The following is a 17,572-nucleotide window of genomic DNA, read 5'->3' as shown; positions in this document are numbered from 1 at the left end:
AAGAGTTTCCTTTGGGTAGAGGAAGTGAAACCTGCTGAAATTCACTGGAGGATGTGAGCTCAATACAGAAGAGAAAATGAATGGGTAAGGAAGGTTCAAACTGGGAAGGACAAGAGTAACCGATGAAACTCGATCTGGTCGACCATCCACATCGTTCACACAAGTCCACATCGACATGGCAAATGCCTTCATCCGAGAAGTCTGACAGATTACGTTGTCCGCTGTTTGCCGCACATTTGGATATCAGCGACAGATGTGCATGATGACTTGGGGGTACCGTCAAGTTTGTCAAGTTTACTGATCTGCATGAGGCAACATCCTTCGGTGAATTTCAGCAGATTTCACTCCCTCTACCCAAAAAAATATCACTGCGTCAATGTTCATTGGACCTTCGCTTTAACCAGAGTAATAGCAGAGCGCTGCGTGCGGTGTGTTGTGTTCAGACTACCCGTAAGCCATTGTGAACATGTTGTATATCCAAATTTCCAAATCGTCTTTACTTTTTGATTTATCCTCATATTTCTTTCTTATTTTTTTTTTTTACCAAAAAGGCTGTTGTTGATATGAGAAGACAAAGATATTCTTCATTCTGCTAAGTCTTCAGGCTACATTTTGTGCTGGCATACTGCAGCTGCCCCTGTTACACTATCAAGATATCTTTAATTTATTTAATTCCATCCTGTCCACCAGGATGGGCTCAATGGGTACATTTCCTAAAGACTGATTTGTCTCAACTTCCAGGCAATGAAAGATGTCCCTGTACCAAGTTTCTGTGGGCCTGCTGCCCTGCAGGTGTTCATCACAGTTATTTCTTACGTACCCCTTTCAATTGCACCAAGGACACCCATCAAGAGGCCAGCGCTGTGGTAGAGAGGGAGGTTGATGTAGATAATGTCGTTAGATTTTACTCCCAACATTCCTTGAAGAAAGCAAGCTGCCCAGAGACGATGATGAGTGACAACTGCAGCCTTGGGGAGGCCTGTGAGAATAAAAGGGGGATGATAAGGCAACCATTGAAATATCTCAAACCAGCTTTCTAGCTTATGAGAAAAACAGTACCAATGTTGTGGCTTCCATTTGGACCAATGACACAAGGGAGCTTGTCATGTTTTTTTCTTTTCTCTTTTCACAATGTATATTTAGATTGACTTGCTTTGTGTTATTGTCGCACTGTTTGTTTTCTGTTCATCATTTCACTAGTGTTTTTTTGGTTTGTGGGGTTTTAATGCACATTATGAAGTTCATTTGTATTCATAGAAGCCTTGACGATTCGTACTGTATCTAGATATTTGTTTTTTGTCATAAAAGTTACATGACAACTCTATAAGGGCATGAGCAATTGTTTTAAATGCTGGACTTGTGCTACAGAAACTTGGCGTAGTCGGCAGGATTGTTGTTGAATACAGGTGAATTTTTAATTTTTGTGCAAGTCAGGGTTGGTTGTTAGAGAGAGAGTAAAAAACGTGACAAGCCCCCCTTGTATCATAAAACCAAACAGTTAAGGCACGGATTTCACTTCCTTACTGTGGACATCCAGTTCACTGTTACTCTCTTCACACCCCTGCCTTGAGACTGCTTCTGGACCAGTTTATACAGAAGTGTGAATTATTCACAAACCACCTGTACTATTTAGGCCATCTATCTTTATTAATCCTACATCTTCTTCTTCTTTCGGCTGATCCTTAGGGTTTGCCACAGCAGATCTTGTTCCATATCATCCTGTCCTCATCATCTTCCTCTGTTATACCCATCACCTTCATGTCCTTCCTCACCACATCCATAAACCTTCTCTTTGGCCTTCCTCTTCTCCTCTTTCCTGACAGCTCTATCCTTAACATTCTTCTCCCAATATACTCAGCATCTCTTCTCTGCACATGTCCAAGTCAACACAATCTCGCCTCTATGACTTTGTCTCCCAACCGTCCAACCTGAGCTGACCCTTGAATGTCCTCATTTCTAATCCTGTCCATCCTTGTCAATGCAAATCTCAGCATCTTTAACTCTGCCACCTCCAGCTCTGTCTCCTGCTTTTTGGTCAGTGCCACCGTCTCCAGCCCATATAACATAACTGGTCTCACTACCATCCTGTAGACCTTCCCTTTCACTTTTGCTGATACCCGTCTGTCATAAATCACTCCTGTCACTCTTCTCCACCCATTCCACCCTGCCTGCACTCTCTTTTTCACCTTCTCTTCCATACTCACCATTACTCTGTACTGCTGATCCCAAGTATTTAAACTCATCCACCTTCGCCAACTCTACTCCTTGCATACTCACCATTCCACTGACCTCCCTCTCCTTTACACACATTTATTCTGTCTTGTTCCTTACTGACCTTCATTCCTCTCCTCTCATATCTCCACCTCTCCAGGGTCTCCTTGACCTGCTCCCTACTCTTGCTACAGATTACAATATCATCACCAAACATCATAGTCCACGGGGACTCCTGTCTAATCTCGTTTGTCAACCTGTCCATCACCATTGCAAATAAGAAAGGGCTCAAAGCCGATCCCTGATGTATTCCCACCCCCATGTTGAATGCATCTAAATAGCTAAATAGCTACTCCAAGTTGCTAAGAAATGAGGTGTAGGACAACAACATGTCTTACATTATCAGCACCATCCCTTAAATACCAGTGCAGCAATTCATTTATATCTGTGATTTGGATACGTAGTGTGAATTACTCTCTTGAGTTTCTGGTTTCCAAGCTTTCAGTTTTCTCAGTTAGTATTAGTGATTAGTGGAGTCTGCATGTTCTCCGTGTGTCTGGGTGGGTTTCCCCCAAGTGCTCCAGTTTCTTCCCACTGTCCAAAGACATTCAGGTTAGGTGAATTGGCTAGTGGCTGTTTGGTGTGTGTGTGATTGCCCTGCGACATACTGGTGCCCTGCCCACGGTTTCTTCCTGTCTCATGCCCTATTCTATCTGAAATAGGCTCCTGCAACCCTGGTATAGATTAAGCAGGTGATAAAAAGTCATGACAACCTAATGGAGGAGATTCTATAAAAGTCAAACTCAAGACCAACAGAGACTCATTCATCAGCCCTTTAATTTTAATGCCATACCTGTGGTGCCAGACGTATAGATGTATGCCGCTTTACTGTGAATATTAATGCTGTCCCTCAGCGATTGGGGCAAAGGCTCATCCGAGGCTTGATTGATTTTGTCTCCAAGACTCTGAATATCCTCATTGTCAGATGTGTCGCTGAAGATGTAGACGGAGACATTCTTCTCCCTGAGCGTAGGCAGCACCTCTTCAACAGCCGACTTCAGTTCTTTGAAAGGAAATCACAACAGTGAACGACTGTGTCGTTGAGAGTTAATCAACATTAAGCAGTTGAGGCCCGCAAGATGAGTGGACTACAAATGAGATCTCAGAATTAAAAACCTTCCTGAACTCTCGGAGTGAGCCAATATGATGACAACTGAGGACAACATGGCACCATGGGCTTAGCTAACCTGAATCTGAACCTGTCTGAGATGCTGTGCTGTTTTTATGTGGGTTTTCTCCATACAAAGTAAAGTCTGGCAGCGCTAAGCGTTAAGCTGTGGCTCTCTGGATGTGTGACAGGAGAAATGTGTGACAAATCGTATTATGTGATATCTACTGTTGAATTCTGATCTGTACTTGTAATATTTCTATTGCACTATTATATAGTATTGAAGATTACTTGTATTGCATTGACCCCCTTTGTCTCTCTTCAACCTGCCTTTCCCAAAGTTTCTCCCTTGTTTTCTTGGGAGTTTTTTCTTGTCTTCTAAGAGAGTCAAGGCTGGGGGGCCATCAAAAGGCAGGGCCTGTTAAAGCCCATTGCAGCTCTTCTTGTGTGATTTTGGGCTATACAAAAATAAATTATATTGTATTGAATTGTGGGCAGCATGGTGGCGCAGTGGGTAGCGCTGCTGCCTCGCAGTAAGAAGACCTGGGTTTGCTTCCCGAGTCCTACCTGCGTGGAGTTTGCATGTTCTCGCCGTGTCCACATGGGTTTCCTCCCACAGTCCAAAGACATACAGGTTAGGTGCATTGGCGATACTAAATTGTCCCTAGTGTGTACTTGGTGTGTGTGTGTGTTTGCCCTACGGTGGGCTGCCGCCCCGCCCAGGGTTTGTTCCTGCCTTGCGCACTGTGCTGGCTGGGATTGGCTCCAGCAGACCCCCATGACCCTGTGTTAGGATATAGTGGGTTGGAAAATGACTGATTGACTCTTATGCAATAGCAACAGATTTCCAAAGTCAACATAAACCATTTTCTGTAGATATTTAACTGAGGAGGAACAACTCCAAAGTTTGTGTTTGCATAAGTATTCAAACCTCTGTGCTTTAGAAGCTCCAGGCTTACACAAATGAGGTGACAGTCATAATTAAATATAATGAGGTGCTACTTGTGAGTCCTTCATAACTCTCTGGATAGAAAAAGGGTCGCAGTCATTGTTGGACAGTCACTGCAAAAATGAAGACAAACGAGCTTTCTGCTGGTGTGAGAATTCATTGAAATGCACAAGGCAGGAAATGGCAACAAAAAAGAGTTTGAATGTCCTGTTGTGCACTGTTGGGTCCATCATCAGAAAGTGGAGGGTTCATCACAGCGCCCCGACTCTTACTAGAACAGACTGTCCCTCCAAACTAAACATCAGAGCGAGAGGGAGACAGAGATGTACTTTTATCTTTATGTTCGTTTTTATATGAAGGTGGCTGTGATTACATTCCACATGTTTTGTGGGTGGCTCCTCAAGGGGCGGGACCACCTGCCAATCACCTCCAGGTAGGCTTTCCACCCTATTAATGGGAGGGCCTTCCATAGTTCCTGGCGGTTCATTACGAATGAAATAGGCAGTGGAGTGTCTCTTGTGTTTCTCTGTGCCTTCATATTGGTTTTCGCACCTTCTGGATTTTTTGACCCCCTGCTTTGTTTTTTGACGACGCTTTTTGGATTCTATATTGGGATTTTTGTTTACTGATGGTATTCTTTCCCTTCAGGCAATTCCATTGTGCTCATTTTGTGAAAATGAACCTTTTATTTTCTAAATATTTTGCAAGACTATTTTTGGTGTCTATTTTTTTTTTCGCCCTCCTAGTTGGCAATTATTGAAAGTGGTATTTGGTACCTGTGCTTTTGAGACGCCTGAGTCACGATAACAATAGTCCTGGGTGCAAGAGCACTGCAACTGTGAATTGTTGATAAGTGTAAAAACAGACAAACGTGAGTGGCGACAGAGACGTGACATATAACTGTAGTCTACGGGAAAAGCATTTGATAAGTGGGGATTTATGTTTTAGGGAAACACCTTTTCCACGATTTTAAAGCCTGAAATGAAGAAACCAAAACTAAACAAAACAAAAGCAAAAAATCCAGAAACCATAGAAATTCAACACACCTCCAAATAGACACACTCGTCAACAGACAATGTGACCATCATCAAGACCTCTAAATAAAGGCTAAAGGTGGTCCAAGAAGCAGTGATGTCAGGGTGGTCCCACAAAATATAAAGAATGTATTAAAAAAAACAGTATTGGGCGGCACGGTGGCGCAGTGGTAAGACCTAGGTTCGCTTCCCGGGTTCTCCCTGCATGGAGTTTCCCCCACAGTCCAAAGACATGCAGGTTAGGTGCATTGGCGATTCTAAATTGTCCCTAATGCATGCTTGATGTGTGCGTGTGTGCGCACGCGTGCCCTGCGGTGGATTGGCGCCCTGCCCGGGGTTTGTTTCCTGCCTTGCGCCCTGTGTTGGCCGAGATTGGCTCCAGCAGACCCCCGTGACCCTGTAGTTAGGATACAGCGGGTTGGAAAATGGATGGATGGCATAACAGTATTAACAGAAAAAAACAAAAAGCAGAAGCATATAAGTAAAAGCAAGAAGAAAAATAACTGAAAATGTAAGATAGTAATAAAACACACCTTATTATTATCATGTGTAAGTGCCACATGGGACGGACAGGCATCCCGAGCACGAGAGGGGAAGATTCCTTATCAGGAGCGGGAGGCTCCAAGTGGACAGACAGGCATCCCAGTCAAGAAAGAGAAAAGTGCCATACTTGAACAAGACTCCACAGGTAGATAGATGGACATCCCAGATGAAGGTGAAGAAGACTTCTTACCCGGACAGGAAGCCCCAGGCAGATGCACAGGTGTCTACACCAGATATATTTGGAGTACTTTCCCTGACTGGGACAAAGTGAAGGACTGTCACTGGGGGCTGTTTATTCACCTAGGACGCTAGATGGCAGCAGCCCTGATATTGGTGCGTGGCAGGAAACCAGAAGGGCATGCTGGGAAATGTAGTCCGTGGGTGCCACAAGAGGGAGGAGCGGGGAACCACACTCCCTGCTATTGGGAACTTCTGTATGGCCTGCAAGTGCTTTAAATGGGCAAAAACCCCGGCACCGGAAGCACTCCCGGGTTCTCAATAAAGGGGGCCGCACTGCCTGGTCCAGGTGAGTAGGAGCTGGGAGGAAGGAAGGCAACACTCGACTGGAGGAGAACAATGCGGTGGTGAGAGAGAAAGGAAGGTGAGCCGACTTGTTTGTTGTGCTCGTGTATACAAGGAATTTGTGTAATGAACTCGCCTTTATTTGAACCCGGGAGTGTTTTGTGTGTCTGTGCTTGGAGTTTAGGGCTCTGTGGAGACCCCTAGCCTTCACACATGATATTTGTCTTGGGCTACTTTGGACTTTGATCACCTTGGATGCTTCCCTGCACTGATGCTGTGGTGAGCAAATGCCCTTATCAGTTCCATAATGGACGCCAAGCTATTTAAATGCAAAGGTTCAAGGAGGCTCATCTGTCTGGACTTTACCTTAAAAATAAAAGTAAGAGGGTAAAGGAATGAAAGAATTTCATTCGTTAAGAATGTCTGGTTTCCAATCTGACCACTCAGCTGGCACCATTTACAAATGTTCCCAGGCTTTTGTGGCCTTGTATAATCTTTTGGCTTTGAGTTCTGCTTCATGTCTTTGATTTCTGCTGCTCCCATAATATACAAAGTAATTGTCATGGCATGCTCTCCCGGTCCGCATCTGCTAGAAGATAAGGCGTTTCTTGAATGAGAAGAAAACAATTCAGGCTATCAAGCTTGCTTGACAAGATAATCTTTTTCCAAACATCTCATCGAGGTCTGTGTGGAAATTATCATACATCACGTGAGACGCAAATCCATTGACTTCATTACTCGATTAATCCACTCAGGAGGAGGTGCAATTTATGGCAACAATTCAGACTTGTATAACTGAAGTGTGGACAAGCGACAGACTTTGATCTTGTTTAGAGTCACACCATAAAAGTTATGACTGTAAGGACCAGAGTTGAATGACTTAGCACCTGAGACACACTTTTTTCTCACCCTAGTGGTATCACTAACTTCAAATCTTGAGATGACTTGAACTTAAACCTGACAAAGTGCAAACAACTTGACACGAAGTAAACTAAAAAAATACATAATGGTAATGAAAAACAACATCCATAAAACGAAACCAAAAAGTGACAACTAAGTTCAGAAGAGGACTCCCTATGTATAAAATGCCTGAAATAGTCAAAAACACATTCATGGAGATGAATAGATACTATGGCTGCCATCTTATTTAAAATCGGGAAGCAGTTTAGTTTAGATTAGATTAGATAAGATCAGAAATACTTTTATTAATTCAAATGCATACTGTCATGAAACTATGGAATTTTGAACCACAGGGACCAAAGCACTTTCCAAAGTTGCCCACCAGAGGGGGTAAACACCGTCGAAACAAACCCAACAAGAAACCAAAAAAGGTGCCGAGAGAGATTTTTATAAAATAAAAGGTTTATTTTCAAAACGCTTTGCAATGCACAAAGCTCTGATGAGCACAAAGGTAAATCATACGGAACAAAGTCCCAATATAGAATCCAGAATGCGTGGTCAAAAAACATAGCAGAGGTTCAATGAAATCAATGAACACAGTCCTGAAACGAAAATCCAAAATCGAAGATAAGAACAGCGCACAGGGTCGAAAATCCACAAAGCACAAGGAAGTAGCAGTCGTAATAACACAAGTCACACTCCCCACTCCCCCACTCCCCAGCACATTCGCAATGACCTGCCAGGAACTATTGGAGGCCCTCCCTTAAATTGGGTGGAGGAGGGCTGTTCTTGGAGGTGATTGGCAGGTGACCCCGCCTCTTTGGGAGCCACCCACAATACACAAGGGTTATAAACCTAAGCCATGCCCCTTTCCCAACACAAAAAAAAAATGTAGAAATGTAGAAAAATGTACATTATAAATAAAATAAACCTTAATACAAATAAATGGCATAAAAGTAAACCAAACAAACAAGCTTAGAACACCAACTAGGGGGAGATTGCTGGCTGAAACAAGACACATGCCACAGCAAAAACACAGAATACTAGGATTAAGAATATAAGGCGATAGAATAAAATCATATAAAATAAAATATATTAACATTTCTTTAAGTAAAATGATTTTATTTACTTTAGTTTTAAATGCACTAAAAAGCAAAAAAATATTTTTTCTTTAACAATTTTTGTGGTTATATGTGACTAAATAAAATCGTGGGGCGCACATAGATTAATTGATTGAAACAATTTTTGAAACTTGTTTAGCATGGTGGGGACTTACAATGTTGTTGTTTTTTATATGAAAGTAACTATTCTATTAATTGATTGAATTAATTTATTAATGTGCACCCCACGATTTTATTTGTGGCCTCGGCTGGATGTGTTTTCAGTGCCTTTCCTGGTCAGGATAAAATGGAAGGAAAGGGACGGATTGTCTCTGGGGACTGTTTGTTCCCCCAATATGTTAAGTGGCAGCTTCCCTGTGGCAGAGCTCCCATTCATACTCCTGCAGGGCATCATGGGACATGTAGTCTCAGAAAATTAAACTCTTTGGGCCAAACATCCAAGCAACCAATGTCTAGTAAACACTTGGCGCTGCTCCTACCTTGCCTAATACAATAGTGACGCATAATGGTGACAACAGTATTATCACTAGAGAGGTTACGGACTGCACCTGTTGACCCCATCAGAGGTGGTGACACCCAAATGACTATGTCTATAAAATTTCTGTGCTGAAATCACCCTAGGGGAACTGCTCCATGATACAATCAAGTGACTATGTGCCATTTCATTGTGGGAATAACTGTGCTGCATTAAATGGCTGGGCTTCTGCATGCTGCAATGTTTAAAGTATAATCAACCCTCTAGGGCAGGGGTGCCCACACTTTTTCAGCTTGCGAGCTACTTTTAAAATGACCAGGTCGAAATGATCTACCTACATTAAAAATGCTATACAGTGCATCCGGAAAGTATTCACAGCACATCACTTTTTTCACATTTTGTTATGTTACAGCCTTATTCCAAAATGGATTAAATTCATTTTTTTCCTCAGAATTCTACACACAACACCCCATAATGACAACATGAAAAAGTTTACTTGCGGTTTTTGCAAATTTATTAAAAATAAAAGAACTGAGAAAGCGCATGTACATAAGTGTTCACAGCCTTTGCCATGAAGCTCCAAATTGAGCTCAGGTTCATCCTGTTTCCCCTGATCATCCTTGAGATGTTTCTGCAGCTTCATTGGAGTCCACCTGTGGTAAATTCAGCTGATGTGACCTGATTTGGAAAGGCACACACCTGTCTATAGAAGGTTCCACAGTTGACAGTTCATGTCAGAGCACAAACCAAGCATGAAGTCAAAGGAATTGTCTGTAGACCTCCGAGAAAGGATTGTCTCGAGGCACAAATCTGGGGAAGGTTAAGAAAAAATTTCTGCTGCTTTGAAGGTCCCAATGAGCACAGTGGCCTCCATCATCTGCAAGTGGAAGAAGTTCGAAACCACCAGGATTCTTCCTAGAGCTGGCTGGCCATCTAAACTGAGCGATTGGGGGAGAAGGGCCTTAGTCAGGGAGGTGACCAAGAACCCGATGGTCACTCTGTCAGGGCTCCAGAGGTCCTCTGTGGAGAGAGGAGAACCTTCCAGAAGGACAGCCATCTCTGCAGCAATCCACCAATCAGGCCTGTATGGTGGAGTGGCCAGACGGAAGCCACTCCTTAGTAAAAGGCACATGGCAGCCCACCTGGAGTTTGCCAAAAGGCACCTGAAGGACTCTCAGACCATGAGAAACAAAATTCTCTGGTCTGATGAGACAAAGATTGAACTCTTTGGTGTGAATGCCAGGCGTCACGTTTGGAGGAAACCAGGCACTGCTCGTCACCAGGCCAATACCATCCCTACAGTGAAGCATGGTGGTGGCAGCATCATGCTGTGGAGATGGAACTGGGAGACTAGTCAGGATAAAGGGAAAGATGACTGCAGCAATGTACAGAGACATCCTGGATGAAAACCTGCTCCAGAGCACTCTTGACCTCAGACTGGGGCGACGGCTCATCTTTCAGCAGGACAACGACCCTAAGCACACAGCCAAGATATCAAAGGAGTGGCTTCAGGACAACTCTGGGAATGTCCTTGAGTGGCCCAGCCAGAGCCCAGACTTGAATCTGATTGAACATCTCTGGAGAGATCTTAAAATGGCTGAGCACCAACGCTTCCATCCAACCTGATGGAGCTTGGGAGGTGCTGCAAAGAGGAATGGGCGAAACTGGCCAATGATAGGTGTGCCAAGCTTGTGGCATCATATTCAAAAAGACTTGAGGCTGTAATTGCTGCCAATGGTGCATCGACAAAGTATTGAGCAAAGGATGTGAATACTTATGTACATGGGATTTCTCAAGTTTTTTATTTTTAATAAATTTGGCAAAAATCTCAAGTAAACTTTTTTCACGTTGTCATTATGGGGTGTTGTGTGTATAATTCTGAGGAAAAAAAATGAATTTAATCCATTTTGGAATAAGGCTGTAACATAACAAAATGTGGAAAAAGTGATGCGCTGTGACTACTTTCTGGATGCACTGTACTGTATATACTATATATATACTGAGTATACTTTATAGATAAAATATATGGTGTCGTACCTTCCATAACTGAATAACCTTTATGGCACAATAACAATTTAATACATTTATGGTCAGTACAGTATTTGGATTTAATAATCTTCATGTGGGAAAAGGCTGACTCGCATAAATAAGTAGAGCCGAATAACGCAGTCAAGGCGGTAGCTCTTAGAAGGACTTCTTATGCTTAATGATCGAGTGACTCACCCGGAACGATGCTTCGGTGTGTGTGTCTTTGCTTTTGAATTCAGCCGAGTGAAAAATGACGGCTGTCCGATTAACTGCGATTTTAGTTCCCACTCCTTTCTCTTTCTCAGATCGCTTTTCGGAAGGAAGTCAGTTTCATAGTTTTTATGAACAGTTCGAAAGTGCCTTTCCACATTTTCCTTCTTTGGAATAGCAATGATGGATTGACAGATCAGACAAACGCACTTCGATTGTGACACTGTGAGATAAAAAAAATCCTCTTTCAATTCCACATCCAGCCCCAAACATTTTTTTTTTAAATCCCTTCTTTAGTCGATATAAATAGGAAGGCTAACTAGATCACAGCCGGAGTTTTGCAGTAGGTGTGATTGTGCGTGCGGGATGGACCAGTGTGTTAGAAGAAAAGAACCACCTCTTTCAACCCTCACAAACATATGCAGTTTTTAATATCTGGAAAAAATTTGGAATTAACTTGCTTAGAGATCTTTATATAGACAACGTCTTTGCATCCTATGAACAATTACATTCCAAATTTAACATTCCAGCTACAAATTTCTTTCACTATCTTCAAATCAGGAACTTTGTTAAACAGAACCTTCCAGATTTTCCTCATCTTGCACCCTCATCCACGCTGGAAAAATTATTGCTCAATTTCAAGGAGTTAGACTCCATCTCTACAATATATAAAATCCTTTTACAATCCCTTCCTTTCAAAGATCCAAGAGGACACTGGGAAAATGACTTCTCAATTAATATATCAGAAAAGGAGTGGAAAGTAGCAATGCAGAGAATTCACTCGAGCTCCATATGTGCAAAGCATACAATTATACAACTCAAAATTATATATCGAGCACATCTGTCTCGACTAAAACTCTCCAAAATGTTTCCAGGGCATGATCCAACCTGCGAACGTTGCAACCAAGCCCCAGCCTCACTAGGTCACATGTTCTGGGCCTGCTCCAAATTAACATTATTCTGGACAAAAATTTTTAATTACCTCTCAGACAGCCTTGGACTCACAATCCCTCCTAACCCATTAACAGCTGTGTTTGAGGTTCTTCCAGAGGGGCTTAAAGTGGAGAAGGACAAACAAATTGTGATTGCATTCACTACACTGTTGGCACGCAGACTTATTCTGATAAACTGGAAGAACCCAAACTCTCCTCTTTTAAGTCAGAGGGAAACTGATGTGTTATATTATTTAAAATTGGAAAAAATCAAATACTCAGTTAGAGGATCTGTGCAGACTTTTTCAAAACATGGCAGGATCTAATCAGTAATATTTTGAAATGATTTTATAAAGCACAGAGAATTTGTTGATTTAGGTATTTTTACAAGCCTTAAATTTTACACCGTTTGGCTTGCTCTCTCTCTCAGGGGTGGGGATCGATCTGTTCTTAGCATAATTATTTTTTTTTGTAAAAACTTGATTGCTATGTATTGATTGTAATAAAATTAATAAATAATAAAATAAAAAAAAAAGAAGAAAAGAGATCTTAGATTGGCCGCCCTGTGTGTCAATCAAGTGGCAAATGCCATAGGGAGGATATATGATAGACTATCCATCCATCCATCAATTTTCCAACCCGCTGAATCCAAACACAGTGTCACGGGGGTCTGCTGGAGCCAATCCCAGCCAACACAGGGCACAAGGCAGGAACCAATCCTGGGCAGGGTGCCAACCCACCGCAGGACACACACAAACACCAAGCACACACTACGGCCAATTTAGAATCTTTGGACTGTGGGAGGAAACCCACGCAGACACGGGGAGAACATGCAAACTCCACGCAGGGAGGACCCGGGAAGCAAACCCAGGTCTCCTAACTGCGAGGCAGCAGCGCTACCACTGCGCCACCGTGATGCCCTTATGATAGACTAACGTTTAAAAAAAATTTTTTTGAATGCAATGCGATCTACCTACACTACCTTTGTGATCTACCGACGTCTTGGGAACCTCTGCTCTAGGGGTCTTGATCTGGCCTTGGTTACTGTACTGTGTGACACCAACCCTAGTGATGCTACTGGGTGATAGTGTCATGCTAAGAGGGTGCTTCTCATTAGGGACAGGGAGACTGGTCAGAATTTAGGGATGGATGAATGCAGCTAAGTACAGAGAGGTCCACAAAGAAAACCTGCTCCAGAGTGCATGTGACCCCAGACCGGGGCAACAGGTCGCCATTCAGCACCACAATGAGCCAAAACGTACAGCCAGGATAACGCTGGAGTGACTCTGGGACACGTGACTAAGCCAAAGTCCATAGAACCTCTGTGGAGAAACCTGAAAATGGCAGTTTATAGTCACTTCCCATCCAATCTCATGGAGCTTGAGTGGCTGCCAAAGAAGAATGGGAGAACCTACAAAAATCCAGGTGTGCAAAGCTTGTAGAGAGTCATCAAGAAGACACAAAGCTGAAGTTTCTGTCATTGGGGCTTCTACAAAGTAGCGAGTTAAGGATCTAAATACTTACATGACTGAACGATTTCAGTTATCAGTTATTAGTAAATTTGCATTTAAAGTTTGTGGAAAGGACGCCGTTTGAGCTACTGAAGGTGGGAGCGGTCGCTCCAGAAAACGAGAGGGACCGGGATACCCCAAATACACAGGCCGTCGTTGTTTCCCCGTCCCCTGTTATCATCTGCAAGGCTGTATTTATAATGAATGCCCTGAGAGTCTTCAACTGCCTTCCCGAGTCTTCACAGACTTGAAAGGTATAACGAGAAAGTTTCAGGGATTCCAAGAACGCAGAGCTCATGACATCCGTGAATACCCTGCCGTCAATCAGCTGTCCAGTCCCCGCCCATCTCTAGGGTGACAATGCCGGCTACCACAATAAGAGCGGGTGAAGGCAGTCCTGTATTCTCGCCTCACCAGAATCCGGCGTCGGTTCTTCTTGGCTTTCGAGCGACCTCGGTGGCGCAGCAGAGAGCCCTTATTGTGCAGAAAGGCACACTGAGATGGCCGCCCCAGTTTGTGGGCTACTTGACAATTTTTTTTTTTTTTTTATAACACAGCGGTGAATACACAACACTGAGCAAGCACACTTTTCTTCCCTTCTATCATTTTCCCTCACTAATTGCTCCTCCTTTCTCTTTTAAATAAATCGATAAATTTAATTAAAACTCTCTGACACGGACTACTGCTTACAATAACCATCATAATGATCATATAAAAAGTGAGAATTTGATTACCGTTGCGGTACATCTAGTACACTTTCACCCACATGAGAACACTGAACCTTAACCGCAAACTGACCCTTGCCAAGCACGGCTGTAGCTTACCCGCAGCCACGAGCAACACGTTGGCCCCGCAGCACGTGAAACAATGCAGCAGCGACTTGGCTCGGATGTTGTAGTTGAGCAGACTGGCTATACAGCCCAACTTGGCCAAGGCCAGCCAGGTCCACAGAAAGTTAGGCTCGTTCCCAATAAACACGGCCACACAATCCCCATGGTTCAAGCCGGCATGGCTCCGCAGAGCCCGAGCCACTTTGTTGCTGCGCCGTTCCGCCTCCTGGTAGCTGTACACTTGGTCCTCAAAGATGATGAAAGGTTTTTCGGGCTGCTTTTTTACGTTGTCTAGAAAGCTGTCCAGTACGCTGTAGAAAGGTTTCTTCGTGGAGTAGCGGGATATCCGCACTCCGCAGCGCAAGTACTGAAACAAGTAATTCGCATCCTGCCAGAAGTACGGAAAGAAGTGGCGCAGCAGCTGCGGCAAAAACACCAGGAGCGCAAGCAGCGCGCAGATCGCGTACATGATGAAAGGAGCGCTCCTCCAGTGCCCAAGCTGGCTTTATCATGGCATGAGTGAACATTAACCGAGGGAGGAGCAACGCTGGGTACAAGTCCTGGATTCGATCGACTGCGCCACACTCCTGCCGGACGTGGAAAAGGGGGCTCTAGACGTCATGTCAGTCAGAGCCCCAGTGAGAGCTCAGTATAGGAGGTCGGCGGGTTTACGTACGATGACTAACTGGTTCATATTACGGCTGGGTCGCAGTCCGAGGGGTGTTTGTACATTCTTTTCGTGCACACGTGGTTTTTCCCATTTCCTCTCACATCGTCAAAGACGTTAATTAATATTGCACTCTTGTGGTCATCTAACAGCATTTTTTATTCATTTGGGATGCTTTGGGGATAATGCGTACGAGTCCGCTGATAGAAAGCAAAGTGTCTGCGAAAAAAATACGACCGATCATCCAACTTCTTTAACGGATTGGTGCAAAAGACGGACATGTTGTAAGTTTTTTTTTTAATCAATATCTGCCGGACAGAGGATACGATGAGGCCAATAAAGGGGGATATATTCTGGGAACCTTAACTCCTGTGTGACTGGATGTTTGTGTAGGTCCCGTCCAGCTGGCATCTGCCATGCTCCTTTTCAGCTTAAACTGAAAATTCCAATGAATAAAATAGAATAATTTTAATATAATAAACTCAAATCTGCTTAATCTAACGCACACATCTTTTGGGAAACATGGGACTGGAGAAGACTGAGCAGAACATTACAATAACAGGAGTTACAGAGAACAGTCAGTATGTGTTCAGGTCATGTTATACCAACAGGCTGGAATTCTACTAGAAAGCAACAAAAGGATACAATCAAAATAATGCATATATTATATATCTAGATTTTCAGAAAGCATCCCACGTGAGAGGTTAGACATTAAACTGAAAGAAGCGGGAGTTCAGGGTGTAGTGTTCGGGGCACAGCTGGCTAAAACACGGGAGACACAGGGTTATGGTGACTTGAAGGAAAACACACAAGGGAGCATGGAAAGCATTCAGACTCAACAAGGACAAAGAGCAGGCGCGGGCATTCAGCCCAGAATGCTGGGTCTGTGAGGTGGCGGCAGTGCCCACGCCGTTACTACGCCACCAGAATATGAGACTGGCACATGAAAGTAAGAATGTCATTGTACTCTGTACACATGGCAGCAATGAACCTATAAAACTATGTGATACAAAGGTTTGAAATTAAAAAGTCTTTTTCTGTTGATCAGTGCCAATAGAGGGAAATCCACTGTGATTCAATGTTGTATAACTTAAAGGTGGTGGTGGTGGTGGTGGTTGGGGGTCTTTAACGGTATTTTTTATTGTCACTATAATATAATATAATATAATATAATATAATATAATATAATATTAATATACTAGTGGTAAGGCTTCTGGGGTGAAGGCTGCTCAGGGATTATCAGTATTTTTTTATAATATAACATCTTGCAGTTAGGAGACCTGGGTTCATTTCCCTGGTCCTCCCTGCGTGGAGTTTGCATGTTCTCCCCGTGTCTGCGTGGGTTTCCTCCCACAATCCAAAGACATGCAGGTTAGGTGCATTGGCGATTCTAAATTGTCCAGTGGGTGTGTGTGTGTGTGTGCCCTGCGGTGGACTGGCGCCCTGCCCGGGGTTTGCTTTCTGCCTTGCGCCCTGTGTAGGCTGGGATTGGCTTCAGCAGACCCCCATGACCCTGTAGTTAGAATATAGCAGGTTGGATAATGGATGGATGGATAATATAATATAACACAATATGATACATGTATAATGTAATATAATATATAGTGATACAGTTAACTCTGATAGTACTGTTGCTTTGTGGGCTTGTGAAACAGTGGGAAATGTAACGGACTGGCACTCGATCAAGGGCTGCTTACTGCCCTGTACCCAGTATTGCTGAGCGACACCGACTTAGATGAGAAAGACAGTAAAAGATAGATAGATAGATAGATAGATAGATGATAGATAGATAGATAGATAGATAGATATGCACACACAGTATGGTTTGAACACACGCCAGAAAGAATAAAAGGAAGGAAAGTCCAAAAAGAAAGAAAACTTCTGACTTGGCAGTGCCAGTCCCAATGAGGTGCTATGCAGACGTGCTAAGCCTCCCTTAATGTTTCTTGACACACTTCTCCTGAATAATTTGTTGGCTGAAAGTTCTCAGTCTTGTTGTGTCACAGATGAGGGGGTGCAGCATTGTTTATAACGGCACTCAGCTTTGTCTTCATTCCCTTCTTCTTTACTACCTACAGGGGGTCCAGAGTGTATCCTGTAACTGATTCTGTGATACTCTCTTGGAGCCATCAGCCCAGCACACCACACTGTAGGAAATCGCATTGACCATCACAGTAGCTCCAGGCTGGTACAAGCTGCAGGATGGCTTCTGTGAGCTGCCATGTCCCTTGGTGTATCGCTTATGAACAGTTGAAACAACTTACTCGATCAGTCTGAATTACTTGTGAATGTCCGCTCAGGACTGGAGGAGAATAAAACTGTGTTATTCTAATAATGATCATGAGAAAAACAAAAAGTCTAGTTACTTAAAGCCACTCCTGGAGTACATAACGTCGTTATAATTGACCATTAGGCTGACTGGACTAAGAGATTTAAAGATGACTTTCTTGTTAAGTGATTATAATGTGGCA

General features: G+C 43.4%; 1 protein-coding gene across 1 annotated transcript in view; it reads right to left on the bottom strand.

The window, feature by feature from the left end:
* Positions 1–15,071, bottom strand: part of LOC120541316 (very long-chain acyl-CoA synthetase-like) — a 33,496-nt gene extending 18,425 nt beyond the window's left edge. Inside the window, exons 1-3 of the mRNA XM_039772815.1 lie at positions 14,429–15,071; positions 3,065–3,274; positions 821–979 (exon numbers count right to left, since the gene is read on the bottom strand). Coding sequence (XP_039628749.1) covers positions 821–979; positions 3,065–3,274; positions 14,429–14,903 — 844 coding nt within the window. The 5' untranslated portion in view covers positions 14,904–15,071. The remainder of the gene's footprint in view (positions 1–820; positions 980–3,064; positions 3,275–14,428) is intronic.
* Positions 15,072–17,572: the final 2,501 nt, after the last annotated feature.

Source organism: Polypterus senegalus, chromosome 12 (assembly GCF_016835505.1).
Source record: "Polypterus senegalus isolate Bchr_013 chromosome 12, ASM1683550v1, whole genome shotgun sequence".
Classification (NCBI taxonomy): Eukaryota; Metazoa; Chordata; class Cladistia; order Polypteriformes; family Polypteridae; genus Polypterus; species Polypterus senegalus.
Note: the sequence above shows the minus strand (reverse complement) of the source record. Positions and strands in the feature narration are given on the sequence as shown.